Source organism: Pistacia vera, unplaced genomic scaffold (assembly GCF_008641045.1).
Source record: "Pistacia vera cultivar Batoury unplaced genomic scaffold, PisVer_v2 Contig310, whole genome shotgun sequence".
Classification (NCBI taxonomy): domain Eukaryota; kingdom Viridiplantae; phylum Streptophyta; class Magnoliopsida; order Sapindales; family Anacardiaceae; genus Pistacia; species Pistacia vera.
Window position 1 is genome coordinate 1,000,520 of NW_022196125.1, and position 15,098 is coordinate 1,015,617.

Genomic DNA, 15,098 nt, shown 5'->3' on the forward strand with positions numbered 1-15,098 from the left:
TGTAGTATTACTCAGATTCTAATACGGTTAAAGCTTTTATCTGGGAAAAAAAAAAAAAAAGATTTCGATAAATAAAATCCATTAAAATTTATATAAATTTTGTAGCTTTAAGAGATGGTGCATTTTATTCGGGACAGAACTCAAATTTCAAAGTCGATCGGCAAGAAATAGAATTACTTTTTGAGTGAAATTGAAGTAATGGAAAGCCCTTTGAGATTCCCCAATTTCTTGCGACGAAAGAGTAATGCATGGTCTCGCCTTTACATGTAAATGCAACATGGGTAGTATGGTTACCAATAAAAATATGCTTGCTCACCATCTTATTAACCATCTCAATAATGCATAGTATTCGTACTATGCGTATGGTGCCTATACTATGCGTTATATTTACAAAGGATAGTAAAATGGTTAGTAAGATGGTGAGTAAACATAGCATTACTTGTATCGTTACTTACCTGGGAGAGAAAATTTTGTACTGAACCTCAGGGGTGGAAATGTAATAATCCCGCATAATAATTGATTACACATTCTTTAGGGGTTTATAACAATAATCCCCATGAGGTACAATCAAATAACATGAATTCCTTTGTGGTTATAGTAATAACAAAAATTCTTTTATCATTAAGTTTTTGACGTTAAAATAAACGATAGAGGGACAATATAATAAATATGTATTGACCCATCATGTTATAAATTCTAACGGCCAATTAACAGTAAGAAAATTTTTGTTATTTTTAAGGGATCTTAGGAGAAATTTTGTTATTAAGTTAAACCTTGACGTTTGAGTAAACCTCTTAGAAGAATAATGAATAATTTACATATAAATCTTATTTCAAACAATTTATATTCATAATATGAATAATAAGTTCCTATATCACTAAGATAAAGTTTTAAGTAAGATTAACATATCATATTACTTGTTTTTCCATTCAGTAATGTATTCATATATGTATACTATTTATCATAATCATATAAACTGTATGCAATATTGTCATAACCACAACTTTATTTTTATGCGTATCAAGTCATTTATATAACAATGCACTGATGCATATAGTTTGGAAATGGGAGAGTTCAATATTAACTTCCAACTACGGGGTTTGTTTTAAATTAGAGTAATGCTACATTTATACCACCCATTACACCATTTTCATTACACCATGATGTGGCATATCCCATATTCACACAAATTTTTAATTATTTTTAATTTTTAATATTATAATAAAATAATTATTAGTAAAATGGTGATGGTGTAATGAAAATGATGTAATGGGTGGTGTAAATGTAGCGTTACTCTTTAAATTAATCCATCGCATTAGTCTAGTTTAATATCACAAACCCTCTATAATTTATCAATTTTTCTGACATCCCCAGAAATTTAGGGAGGTGAACGACAAATCCTAAAGTATAGGAAGGTGTGCGAAATTAGCCCCCTTGGTGCGGATCACAGTGTTTGTAATCACGTTCATTCGCGAACCTTTGAAGTTCGTTTAACTGTAACACTTCTCGCTCACTCAACTTTCAGTTATCGTGTTCAAGCTCGAGCGTTTTCAAGCTTCAACCCTCCTTTCATGACCATTCCCAACTCTGCCTTCTCAATTGTACCTTCCTTTCTCTCAACGAAGCCTACCGCGCTTCCCTTTAGAAGCACGCCCCTTCACGCGCGCGAACCGACAGCAGCTCCGTTGATCTCCTTCTCTCGTTCCCGAAGCGGCGCCGTTTTTTCTATGCCTTCCGTCGGTGAAGACTTGCCTGTCAACTACGGTGACTGGCTTCCCAATCTGGACTCCAAGGATCGGCGACGAGCAGGCGTTTTGCTCCATCCGACGTCGTTTCGTGGCCCTTACGGTATCGGAGATCTCGGTGACCAGGCGTTCGAGTTCCTCGACTGGCTTCATTTCTCCGGTTGCTCCGTTTGGCAGGTCAAAACGCTCCGTTTTGTCAAGAAAAAATTTGGCTGAAGTTTCTGAATTTGAATGTGAAGCTATTGATAGTAGCATTAGCATTTTCTTAAAACGCTGCATTTCATGACAGTTGAATTGAATGTGAAGTGCTGACGTGGCATTGCTGCAGGTTTTGCCGCTCGTTCCTCCGGGAAGGAAAGCCAATGAAGAAGGATCAACATACTCTGGCCAGGTCAAGAGACCTCTCATGAAGCTTTTTATAATTAATTATGATTAATTACTGTTTATCCTGCTTGTCTTGTATTGTTACTGTGGCTAATTGTCCCTGATGACTGCTTTCAGGATGCAAATTGTGTTAACACTCTGTTGATTTGCCTTGATGAGCTTGTGAAGGATGGTTTGTTGGAAAAGGATGAGCTTCCACAGCCAATGTGAGGAATTCTGATATTAAAATCAATGATGATATCAAGCCACTTTTGTATTCCTTGTTTATGTGTTTGTTCTTATTACTATCTTTTGTGCAGTGATGCCGAGCGTGTGAACTTTTCAGCCGTAGCTGACTTGAAAGATCCTTTGGTCCCTTGAAGAAAATGTCAAAGAAGGGAATAGGAAGTTTGCACTGGTCCCTTGAGTCTTAGTGGTCATGCTGCATTAGCTGTTTCTTATATTAATAGCTGATTCTGTTAGTACACAAAATCTTATCTTAAGGTATTCCTTTCTTAGGCTGCAAAGAGGCTCATCCAAAGTGATGTTGAACTTAAAAAACAGCTTGAAGATTTCCGCAAAGACCAGAACATAGCAAGTGAGAAATTTCATATATTTCATGCATTTTTATTTTATTTTATTATTATTATTATTTTTTTTTTTTTTTTACCTTTCTTTAGGTTTTTGTGAGAAGAATGGATTTTTCAATAATTCATGTAGTTGGATTTGTATTGTTGAGATATCAAATTAAAATGTTAATTAAGTGCAAAAAGTGGATGTACTTACAATTATCTTTGGATTATAGTTTAGTTGGATTTCACTCTTTGGAGGTGTTTCTCATGGAATTGAGTATTTACCCCACTTTCATAGGCTGGCTTGAAGATGCAGCATATTTTGCTGCTATTGATGATACTCTCAATACATTCAATTGGTATTTTTGGCCTGAACCATTGAAAAATCGCCATCTTGCTGCCCTGGAAGAAATTTACCAAAGTAAAAAGGATTTCGTAAGAACTACATGACTCTTAGTCTTATTTGATGGCTTGTAATTTCTCTCAACATCTAAGATGCTAGATGACCTAATGATTTTCTATTCTTGCTTTCACTTGTATAGATTGATGTATTCGTTGCACAACAGTTCTTATTCCAAAGGCAATGGCAAAAAGTTCGCAACTATGCACAAACTAAGGGCATTAGTATAATGGGAGACATGCCCATCTATGTAGGTTATCATAGTGCTGATGTTTGGGCAAATAAAAGCATTTTTTGCTGGTGAGTCTTTCGTCAAACTAGTGCCAGAGATGTCAATTATCAAATGTAGGTGACTGTCACTAATTTTGATATTTATTGGCAGAACAGGAGTGGTTTTCCTCTTCTAGTTAGTGGCGTTCCTCCTGATGCCTTCAGTGAAACTGGTCAGCTTTGGGACAGGTTTGTATACATATATTGTACTACCTAGCAACTACATCTGATCATTCAAATTATGCCACATAAATCTCGTTACCCGTATTCTCCATGGTTAATATTCATTTGTTTATTTAATACCTTGAAGATAATGTGCTCATCGATCAGCATATAATCTGCTAAAAGAAATCCAATGATAGTTTTGCATATCTCATGCTTGCTGTTATTCTGTTTTGTATTTTATTTTCATACCTCTCTTTCAGATTCTTTTTTGGTAATTATTGTACAATAGCCCCATTAAGCATTCAAGTGAATGCTTCAGAAAAGTGAGTGGAAATTTTGGTGATATTACTTACAACATTTACTTTTACCACAATACACCCGAAATCAGTGGCCCAGACACTGAACTGTACTATATAATTTGGATCCCATATCATGGTCTGTCTAAAATCGGTCCATAATTTTCTCTGTTGTTGCTCATATGTAATACTCTTCTCGTAGTATTAAGCATACAATATTAGCTAGCTTACCTATTAGCTTCGTTTTTGACTTAAAAGCCCTCTGTATGATTGGAACTCCATGGAGAAAGATGGATTTTCATGGTGGATTCGCCGCTTAAAACGTGCTCAGGATTTATATGATGAATTCAGGATTGACCACTTTAGAGGATTTGCTGGCTTTTGGGCTGTTCCATCTGGTGAGATGAAATTCATTTGACAGATGACTTGATGTTTGTTGCACTGACATACTGTGTGAACTAATATATTATACAATTGTACAGAATCAAAGGTTGCAATGGTTGGAAGATGGAAGGTTAGATTCTCTAAATCAGGTCAAGTTGTAATCTTTTAAAGATATTCAATTATCAATCTTAGATACTCTTTTGATGACAGTAGGTGGGACCTGGAAAATCCTTGTTTGATGCTATCTCCAGAGCTGTTGGAAATATCAACATAATAGCGGAAGATTTGGTATGTTTTGTCTAATAGGATTCATGCTTTGCTTCTCCTTTTACCTTGTTATGGGGTGTTTCTTGTGGTGGAATCATATTACTTTCTGGCAACTAATAAACCGTGGAGTTTTCATGGATACGATAATTACTTGATATTTTTGTGTATTCATTGATTGTCTTCTGCTGATATGTTCTCATCGTCTTGTGACAGGGAGTTATCACTGAAGATGTAGTTCAGCTCAGGAAATCTATTGGGGCACCTGGAATGGCTGTTCTTCAGTTTGGTAATAGTTATTTGTTGATTAAGTGTACTACTGTCAATTCTATTTATCATTTTAAGTGAAGTTTGCTTGGTTTGATTTTGTCGTCCTGTTTTGTATTTTCTTTTTCTAGGCTTTGGAAATGATGCTGAAAACCCTCATTTGCCTCACAATCATGAGTGCAATCAAGTCGTGTACACTAGAACTCATGATAATGACACGGTAAGGATCCTTATTCCATAAAAATCTATTTTCTTCTGTTTCTTATCTTTGGGAGAAATTATAGGAAAATGCCGCATGTTGCCTCACAATCTTGAGTGCAATAAAGTTGTTTATGCTGGAACTCACAATGTTAACACTGTAAAGATCCTTATTTCATGGACTTGTCTCTGTTTTTCTCGTCCATGGGAAGAATATATGAAATACCAACTGAAATGGATCATTGGCTGTTGACCAGTTGATATCTTTTGAACGACCAATGAGACCTTTATTCCAGGATGATCTATAGCTTAATTATGGTCTTCTAAATGTACATGACTGATCAAATTTTTTAGTTTATGAGGTGGGAGTAGTGGTTTGTTCTGATCATCTGAAGTTGCATAAAGTAATCTCTTTTTGGATTATAATACGTGCCCACTAACAGTTATCATGTTTTATCATAAATCCGAGGTTGGTGGGACAATCTGAAGCAGGAAGAGAAGAATAATGTGAGTGCTATCTTTTCTTTTCAATAATTTGGCTATTTAATTAACATTTGAAGTCTCTTTTTGCGGTTTATTACAATATAATTGTTGTTGCAGGTACTGAAATATCGTTCTTTAACTGAAGAAGATGACATACCCTGGGCACTCATCCAGGCTGCTGTATCTTCCGTGGCCCAAACTGCAGTCGTACCCATGCAAGATATACTTGAGCTAGGGAATTCTGCACGGATGAACATTCCAGCAACTCAAGTAAAAGATATACATGGATGCAAACAAGATGATGATTCGTCGTGCCAAACAACTAAAATTGCTTGTTTCTGTCCAAATCTGTTTTGATTAGATTTACAGAATGTTAGACCTCCCATACGTAAGGTCTATGAGTCCAAGGGTACATTAAGTATGAGCCTGGTAGCGGATGATGAGGTGTGCAAGGAGGGTGGTTAGTGCATGGGAAGTTTGTTATAAAAAGGGACACGTGCAGGGGAAGGTTGTTATGGAAATGGACACCTAGCTGTCAATTAGTTAAGGGCAATTAGTTAAAGGGCTGAATAAGGGCTTATAAAAAGAAGAAAGTGAGGGAGGAGGGATATCGAAAATATTATTCATAGGCTTGTTTGGGAGGCCCCCAACTCCTCGAACTGTTGGGAATCTGCTTGTTATTTCTATTGCTCTGTTTATGCTAGCTTGGTTCCAATTAATATAAACTGCCATTTCTTCCTCTTTTGTGCATATTCTTTAGTGTGTGCTCTGTGTGTGTGCTGTGGTTCACTGATTGCAGGGAGTTCCATCAGATTGGTATCAGAGCCAAGTTGCCAACAGATTGCACGCTGGGGAATGATAAAATCAAAAATGGATAAGAGGATGGATAATATGGAGAAAGAGATGAAATCAGTACAAGAAGATATGAGTTCAGTCAAGACGGATGTGGGGAGTCTTAAAGAATACTTGACCGAGATGAGAGAATTGTTGAGGTTGAGATACGAGAGGGAGGAGAAATGTTACCGTGAAAAAGAGAAATCCCAGTCATCGTCCGAGAATACAGATTTTGGTGGTGGCCGCAAATGAGAACAAGACACAATCGGGGACAGTGGGAAGGAGGAAAAGAAAACTCGGAAGCTGGAGCTTCTAATTTTCAGTGGAGAGGACCCTTTTGGATGGACTTTTCGCATCGACCGTTACTTTGCTATCAACAAATATGGACTATCAAAAATGGTGGAGGCAGCGGCTGTTTGCATAGAGGGCAGGGCGCTTAATTGGTACCAGTGGGTAGAAGGACAAGATCTTTTCAAGACATGGGAAGAGCTCAAGGCTGCTCTAATAGCGAGATTCAGGCCGTCGTTCCAAGGGTCTGCACACGAGGCGCTGAAACAAATCTCCACCGTGACTGAATATAAGGAAGATTTTGAAGCCCTTATAGCACCGTTGAAAGATTTGGGAGAGGAATTGTTAATGGGGGTTTTCATCAATGGGCTTAGGGAAGAAATCAGAGCTGAGTTGAGAGTGTTGAGGCCCAGCTCCCTCCAAGAAGTCATTGAACAGGCCTATCATATGGAGGAAAAAAATTGGGTAATGGAAAAATGGAGGCCCAAAACATTTAGAACCCAAGTCACCAGGGATAATTATTCAAGGGTGTCCAACAGCCCAGATCCAAACCGACATGCATGGTGGTCCAACCCATCCAAGATAGTCACTAACCTGGATCCGACCCGACCCGACCCGCCCCGACCCGCCTAGTGGCCCAACTCAATAAAACCACCTGAGGCAAGTCAGATCGCGTCATCTCGCGATTCTCGCGCACCCGATAGACGAGAGAGGGCACCGAAAATGGGAGCGACGAGCTTCCGAGGAGGATCAGGAGGCAATTTCTGGCGATTGACGGAAGCCGAGATCCAAAGTAAACGTGAAAGGGGCCTTTACTTCAGATGTGATGAAAAATTTGGCCCTAATCATCACTGTCGAAGTAAGTCACTATAGATCCTATTGGCTTTGGAGGACGACGGTGATGAGAAGGCCGAAAACCCATCGGAAAATGACGATAATCCCAGCCCAGATGGTGACGACTTAGCACTGTCCATGAACTCCATCGTGGGTATAACATCGGATCACACTTTGAAGGTAAAGGGGCAAATTGGTAATACTGAGGTTGTGGTATTGATTGACAGTGGGGCATCCCACAACTTTATTTCACAGGATTTAGTAGAGAAGTTAGGACTTACAGTGGAAAAAGGAAAACGGTTTGGGGTGATGGTAGGAAATGGAGTCACGGTAAAAGGGGAAGGGGTGTGCCAACAGATCCATCTGGATGTACAAGGAGTTAAGATTAGACAGGATTTCTTTCCCTTTCAGTTGGGGAGTGCCAACGTGATTTGGGGCATTACATGGTTGAGTTCCTTAGGGGACGTTTGTGCCAATTGGAAGAAGCTGACCATGAGGTTTGAATTGGATGCGGTCAAGGTCAGTTTACAAGGGGATCTGTCTCTGGTAAAGTCAGGTGTCTCCCTGAAGTCAATGTTACGGACTATCAACAGCATTGGGGGAGGGTTCCTGGTGGAATGTTGTTCAATTGAAGGGAAGCCAATTCACCCAGACGAAGACATCAGTCCGCAAGTTTAGGCAGTTTTGGATGAGTATCGGCATCTTTTCAACCAGCCCTCGAAACTTCCTCCACACCGTCCCCATGACCATGCCATAAACCCTAAAACAGGCGCCCAAGCCCCTAACATTAGACCCTATAGGTATCCATATTTCCAGAAAAATGAAATTGAAAAATTGGTGGAGGAAATGTTAGCAGCCCATATCATCCAATCGAGTACCAGTCCGTTTGCCAGCCGGTGTTGTTAGTCAAGAAAAATGATGGAAGCTGGAGGTTTTGCGTGGATTACAGGGCTTTTAATGAGATAATAGTCCCCAACAAGTTCCCAATCCTGACCATCGAAGAACTGTTGGATGAATTGGTAGGGGCAACAATCTTCTCTAAGCTGGACCTCTGATCAGGGTACCATCAGATTCGGATCAAAGACGAAGACATTCCCAAAACAGCTTTCCGAACACATGAGGGCCATTACGAGTTCTTGGTGATGTCGTTCGGATTGACCAACGCTCCTTCAACATTTCAGTCACTTATGAATAGTATTTTTAAATAGGTTCTGCGTAAGTTCGTATTGGTTTTCTTTGATGATATTTTGATATACAGTATTGACTTGGAAGCCCACATTCAATACCTTCGGCAAGCCCTTCAAATTTTGGGTGACAATGACCTGGTTGTGAATTGGAAAAAGTGTTCATTCGGGCAGCAGAGACTGGAATACCTGGGGCACTTAATTTCAGCACATGGGGTGGAGGTCGACCCCCAAAAAATTGCTACTATGGTTTACTAGCCCACACCCACCAATGTGAAAAGTCTCCGCGGATTTTTGGGTTTGACGGGGTATTATCGCAGGTTTGTTAAAGGATATGGCAGTATAGCCCAGCCACTCATGTGGCTCTTGAAGAAAAACTGTTTTAATTGGGATCAAGAGGTTGAGCAGGCCTTTCACGCCTTATGACATCGGTTCCAGTGCTGGCAGCCCCGGATTTCAACCTTCCATTCGAGATCCATATAGATGCCTCAGGCCAAGGTATGGGAGCGGTGCTGGTTCAACACAAACGACCCATAGCATAGCTAAGTAAGGTGTTTTCCCCTCAAGCTAAACAAAAATCGGTCTATGAAAGAGAACTAATGGCTGTGGTTTTCGCTGTACACAAATGGAGTCCTTATTTATTGGGCAGAAAGTTTATCATTCGAACGGATCAGAGAAGCCTTCAATTCCTCAAGGATCAGCGGATTAAGACACCGGAACAGCAGAAATGGTTGTCCAAATTGATGGGGTATTCATTTGACATTTAGTATTTGCCAGGCACCACAAGTAAGGTCGCGGATGCACTATCTCGACGAGATGAGAACCTAGAATTATCGTCCTTATCAAAGATTCAGTTTTCGGAGTATGAGGACTTGGCCAACGAAGCCCACCAAGACCCCAAGCTGAGGCAGTTGATTCAAGCGTTGATTTTGGACCCTAACAGCCGACTACACTATAAAATCCACCATGGGTGTCTCCTGTACAAAGACAGGCTAGTTTTGCCTAGAGATTCTCGGTTTGTGCAGAAGCTACTAACTGAATTCCATTCCAGTCCGTCAGGAGGCCATTCTGGATTTTTTCAGACATACAAAAGGGTGGCCAATGTGGCTTATTGGGCGGGTATAAAGACGGATGTCTAGGATTTTGTAAAAAACTGCACCATCTGCCAAGTTAATAAACACTCAGCTTTAAAACCCGCAGGGCTACTTTAGCCACTTCCTATTCCCGCTCAGGCATTTGATGATTTGACAATGGATTTCATCAGAGGCCTCCCAAGAACCAAAGGATTTGACACCATCCTAGTTGTAGTGGACCGTTTGACTAAATACAGCCATTTTCTACTTCTGTCACACCCTTATACCGCCAAGGAGGTAGCCTTAGTTTTCATAAAAGAAATAGTGAAGCTTCACGGTCTCCCTCAGACCATCATTTCAGACAGGGACAGATTGTTTATGAGTCACTTTTGGCAGGAGATTTTCAGAATCTCAGGGACAGCTCTGAAATTTAGCTCGGCTTACCACCCTCAAACGGATGGCTAAAGCGAAGTGGTGAATAGGTGTCTAGAGGTTTACCTCCGCTGTTTCTACAGCTTACAGCCCCGTCAATGGCCCAACTGGTTATCATGGGCTGAATTTTGATACAACACGACGTACCATCGCTCCACTAAGATGACCCCTTTTAAAGCATTGTACGGCCGAGACCCTCCGACTCTCCTTAAGCTGACCAATTACCCCTCTACGGTCGATGAAGTAAACCAGCAGATCCGAGAACACAATGCCCTTCTTCAAGACCTTAAACATAACCTGGAAGTAGCACAAGCTCATATGAAAGCCCAAGTAGACAGCCACCGAAGGGACATCCAGTTCTCTCCAGGAGATTATGTTTATCTCCGGCTTCAGCCCTATAAGTTTAAATCTCTCGCCACACGATTGAATGAAAAACTGAGTCCTCGGTTTTATGGGCCCTTCCAAGTGGTCGAGAAGATTGGTCAGGTGGCATACAAGTTAGAATTGCCCACAGCAGCCCGTATTCACCCAGTCTTTCACGTATCCCAATTGAAGCACTGCCTACATCGTTCAGTCCCTGTACAGCCTTTGCCTTCTTGTCTCACTGAAGATCTGGAGCTTCAGGTTCAGCCCGAGGTAGTGCTGGATGTGCAGACTCTGTTGGATGGTTCCACCGAGGTGCTCATCAAATGGAAGGACCTACCTAATTTTGACGCCACCTGGGAGTCTTTTGATGTCATCAATAGTCAATTTCCTCAATTCCACCTTGGGGACAAGGTGGCACTTCAGGGGGGGGGGGGGGTTGGTATTGTTAGACCTCCCATACGTAAGGTCTATAAGTCCAAGGGCAGGGGAAGGAAGAGGGGCAATGGTACATTAAGTATGAGCCTGGTAGGGGATGATGAGGTGTGCAAGGAGGGTGGTTAGTGCATGGGCAGTTTGTTATAAAAAGGGACACGTGCAGGGGAAGGTTGTTATGGAAATGGACACCTAGTTGTCAATTAGTTAAGGGACTGAATAAGGGCTTATAAAAAGAAGAAAGTGAGAGAGAGGAGGGATATCGAAAATATTATTCATAGGCTTGTTTGGGAGGCCCCCAGTTCCTCGAACTGCTGGGAATCTGCTTGTTATTTCTATTGCTCTGTTTATGCTAGCTTGGTTCCAATTAATATAAACTGCCATTTCTTCCTCTTTCGTGCATATTCTTTAGTGTGTGCTGTGTGTGTGTGTTGTGGTTCACTGATTGCAGGGAGTTCCATCAGAGAATAAATCCAATTAAAAATTTCTTGGTCCAATTTAAAATTTATGCGTGGTTTAATTGTTTTGCTCAACCCAGATAGATAGACCCAAGTCTCTCTTTTAGCCTTACGCAGATATACCATATTTTTGCCTATCCAAAAAAATAAATTAAAAAATGAAAGAATAAAAGTGCTTCTTATAGAGGGGAAGGGCTTCAAGAGAATATAATTTATGGGCTTGACTAATAATCTTTCAAGTATTCATTTCCTCTCAACATATGTAACTGAAATTTGATGCTCTGCCTCTTTTCTATGATACAGTTTGGAAACTGGGGTTGGAGGATACCAAATTCCATGACTTTTGATAGCTTGGAGACACAGGCTAAGAAACTAAGAGATATGCTTTCAGTGTATGGGCGGCTGTAAAGTAAGAACTCTGTGAACTTTCGAAGTGGCTACTTACCTGATTGTTGGTCGGCCATGTCAGTTGTCGTATGAGATAAATTTTGTACAATTGTTTCACATTCATCAAATAATCACTTGCCTCAGTTGATGCAAGATTTTGTAGTAATATTTTATATCAATAACATAAAGGTTCTTCTCATTTATTAATCTTGAAATCTGATTATTTGTTCATACATGTGTATATTTTAGCTGCTAGTGACAACCAAAGGGTGTTTGCTTTCTTTTGTAAGCTATGTATACCTGCTAAATCTACTTTTTGTGTTTTCCAAGTTAATTTTTGTTGCAATTACTGCTACAATTTCACTTAACAATTTCCAAGTTCCAGAGTGATTGCTACATGCTAACAGACCACCGAAACCTGCATTATTTGAAAAGTATTGAGAAATTAGCGATGTACACAGAAAAGAAACTGATCGCAACAAACCCCCCCCCCCCCCCCCCCCCAAAAAAAAAAAAAAAAAAGAAAAAAATTCTTCTGCTCGACTGGAGTCACTCTAGTGCTAGTGTCACATACATGATTAAAGCTTCAGAATTACTAGAGTGAGGGCATAAAAGTTGTAGAAAGGTAAAATTAAAACAAAAATAGATGAAAGTCTGATCCACTAAATCAATTAAAAAAATTCAGATTATAATTTTTCAAAAATAAAAAAATCTTTTAAATAATTTTCTCTTTTTTTATATTTTTTTTATATTGGGAAAAAAATAAAGCAAACTTTGCAAAATCACTTTTTATGAAAATTTTGTGAAGTTTCCATTTGACGAAGAATACTTTTTGTCCACACTAGATGCAAGTTACAGGAAATTTCTCTCTCGAGTAAATTAAAGGCGGTGATAGACTTTTCAAGCACCTAGGTCTTTGTATATAAAAATATTCCGTGTTATCTCTGAATTATGGTCAGAATCAGAAAACAAGAGAAACAATGGAGTTGTCTACCTTTAACAGAGTGTTTTCACTTGTTTCCCTTTGCTTGCTTGTTATGTTACACTTTACACTTAATCTTGCTTCTGATTCTTCTGATGAAGCGAATGCCCTCGTCAAATGGAAAGACAGTCTTTGGAATAATGACCAGTCTTTCCTGCCTTCGTGGAATCTTTATCCTGTTAATTCTACCCAACTAAGCGCATGTACCTGGGCCGGAATTTCTTGCGACCATGCCGGACGTGTTGAAAGTATTATCCTTACGAATACAAGTTTAAAAGGTACACTTGATGAATTCTCCTTCTCATTATTTCCTCATCTCTTGTATCTTGATCTGAGCATGAATCAACTCTTTGGAAGCCTTCCACCTCAGATTGGTAATTTCTCCAACCTCACACGCCTTGATTTGTCAAATAATCAATTGTCTGGGAATATACCACCAGAAATTGGCCTTTTAACACATCTGGAGATCCTCCACCTTTCTTTCAATCAGTTAAATGGTTCAGTACCAGAAGAAGTAGGCCAGTTAAGTTCTCTTAAAGAGCTTGTCTTGTACCATAACAACTTGGGCGGTCTCATTCCTTCTTCTTTGGGCAATTTGAGCAACTTGGCTCGATTATCTCTTTCTAGTAATTCACTTTCGGGCTCTATTCCTAGGGAGATTGGAAATTCATCTCAATTGCATGTGCTTGATCTTTCTTCGAATCATTTGGCTGGGAAGATTCCTACGGAACTAGGAAAGTTGGTTTCTATGAACAATCTGGTTTTGAATGGGAATCAATTTTCTGGAGGTATACCTCAGGAACTTGGCTTACTCATTGAACTTGAGTACCTTGACTTATCTGCAAATAGATTGAAAAAGTCAATCCCAAAAGATCTTGGGTACATGTTGAAATTACACTACTTGAATTTGAGTAACAATCAGCTTAATGAAGAAATTCCAGATCAATTGGCAAAGTTATTTCAATTATCAGCTCTAGATTTGAGTCATAACTTGCTAAAAGGAGAGATATTGTCTCAAATATGCCGTTTGGAGAACTTGGAGAACCTTAATCTGTCCTACAATAACCTCTCTGGTTCAATTCCGAGTTGTTTTGAAGGAATGAAAGGTTTGTCTTTTGTCGATATATCCTATAATGAGTTGCAGGGTCCAATTCCCGATAGTAGAGCATTTCGATACGCTCCAGTGGAAGCATTAGAAGGGAATAGAGGATTGTGTGGTGCTGCTAGCAGCCTACGACTACCTTGCAAAACTTTCACATCACACAAACAGATCTTTAAGGGCTGGCAATTGGTGTTCACTGTCGTGTTCCCTCTTTTAGGAGCACTTACTCTTTTAATTGTGGTGCTAATTATCTATCAAAGAAGGAAGAAAAGAAACAACGAGAGCAATTTAATTAGTTGTCTAAGTGGGAAGAGAAGAAATCATGAGAACATGGGGGAATTTTGGATGTCAACTGTATCAAACATTGGGGAAAAGGCAACTTATAAAGAAATCATGAGAGCAACTGAAAATTTTGATCCCAAATATTGTATTGGGAGGGGAGGATATGGAAGTGTTTACATAGCAAAATTAGAAGAAGGGCATGTTGTAGCAGTAAAAAAATTTGATATTCATTCTTTGCATCCTAGTGAGATGGCAAACCAAAATCACTTATTGAAGGAAGTAAAAGCATTAACAGAGTTACATCATCGAAATATTGTGAAATATTTTGGTTTTTGTTTGCATGCTCAACACTCTTTTTTAATTTATGATTACCTTGAAAATGGTAGCTTGAATAAAGTTCTGGGGTGTGAGGTGGAAGCAAAGAAACTGGATTGGAATATGAGAATAGGGATTTTAAGAGGTGTGGCTCATGCCTTGTCTTACCTACATCATGATTGTTTTCCACCAATTGTCCATCGAGATATATCAAGCAAGAATGTGTTGCTTGATTCAGACTATGAAGCTCATGTCTCAGACTTTGGAGTTGCCAAGGTTCTCCAGCCAGGAGCAACCAATTGGACTGTAGTTTTAGGTACATGTGGATATACTGCACCAGGTATACATATAATTCATCTAATGTAACCTTCATAGAGAATGGATGACACATATATATATCATGATCTCATTTATCTTTCATTTTTGCAGAGCTTGCTTACACAATGAAGGTAACTTTAGAATGTGATGTGTATAGCTTCGGAGTGTTAGCACTAGAAATTATCAAAGGAGAGCATCCAGGTGATATGATTCTTTCTCTATCCTCTTCTTTGAATAGGATGAAGGAGAAGAGGCGGCTGAGAGATATTGTGGACCAACGTCTTCCATTTCCTGATCCTGAAATTCAGGCCCCAATAATAAAAATTTTGAACCTTGCTAGTGCTTGCTTAGATGCTAATCCACAATTGAGGCCAACCATGGACATGATTTGTAAGGAGTTATGA

General features: G+C 39.5%; 2 protein-coding genes across 2 annotated transcripts; both read left to right on the forward strand.

Annotated features, from left to right (window-relative positions):
* Positions 1-1,504: 1,504 nt before the first annotated feature.
* On the forward strand, positions 1,505-11,830 carry LOC116136269 (4-alpha-glucanotransferase, chloroplastic/amyloplastic-like). The gene is given in 17 exon segments (XM_031421989.1): positions 1,505-1,922; positions 2,074-2,136; positions 2,247-2,335; positions 2,429-2,480; positions 2,592-2,706; positions 2,979-3,115; positions 3,223-3,361; positions 3,364-3,380; positions 3,463-3,539; positions 4,070-4,209; positions 4,294-4,325; positions 4,409-4,483; positions 4,676-4,748; positions 4,858-4,945; positions 5,386-5,431; positions 5,525-5,677; positions 11,612-11,830. Coding segments are annotated over 17 exon segments (1,752 nt in total). The 5' UTR covers positions 1,505-1,571; the 3' UTR covers positions 11,717-11,830.
* Positions 11,831-12,675: 845 nt separating this feature from the next.
* On the forward strand, positions 12,676-15,098 carry LOC116136310 (MDIS1-interacting receptor like kinase 2-like). The gene is made up of 2 exons (XM_031422023.1): positions 12,676-14,716; positions 14,806-15,098. The coding sequence occupies exons 1-2, from the start codon at positions 12,676-12,678 to the stop codon at positions 15,096-15,098; spliced, it is 2,334 nt and encodes a 777-aa protein (XP_031277883.1).

Bases quoted from the DNA above. Each gene is read 5' to 3' on its own strand.
- LOC116136310 (XM_031422023.1), top strand. From the start codon at position 12,676: ATGGAGTTGTCTACCTTTAACAGAGTGTTTTCACTTGTTTCCCTTTGC. The intron at 14,717-14,805 runs GTATACATATAA...TCATTTTTGCAG, and splicing joins ATGTGGATATACTGCACCAG to AGCTTGCTTACACAATGAAG.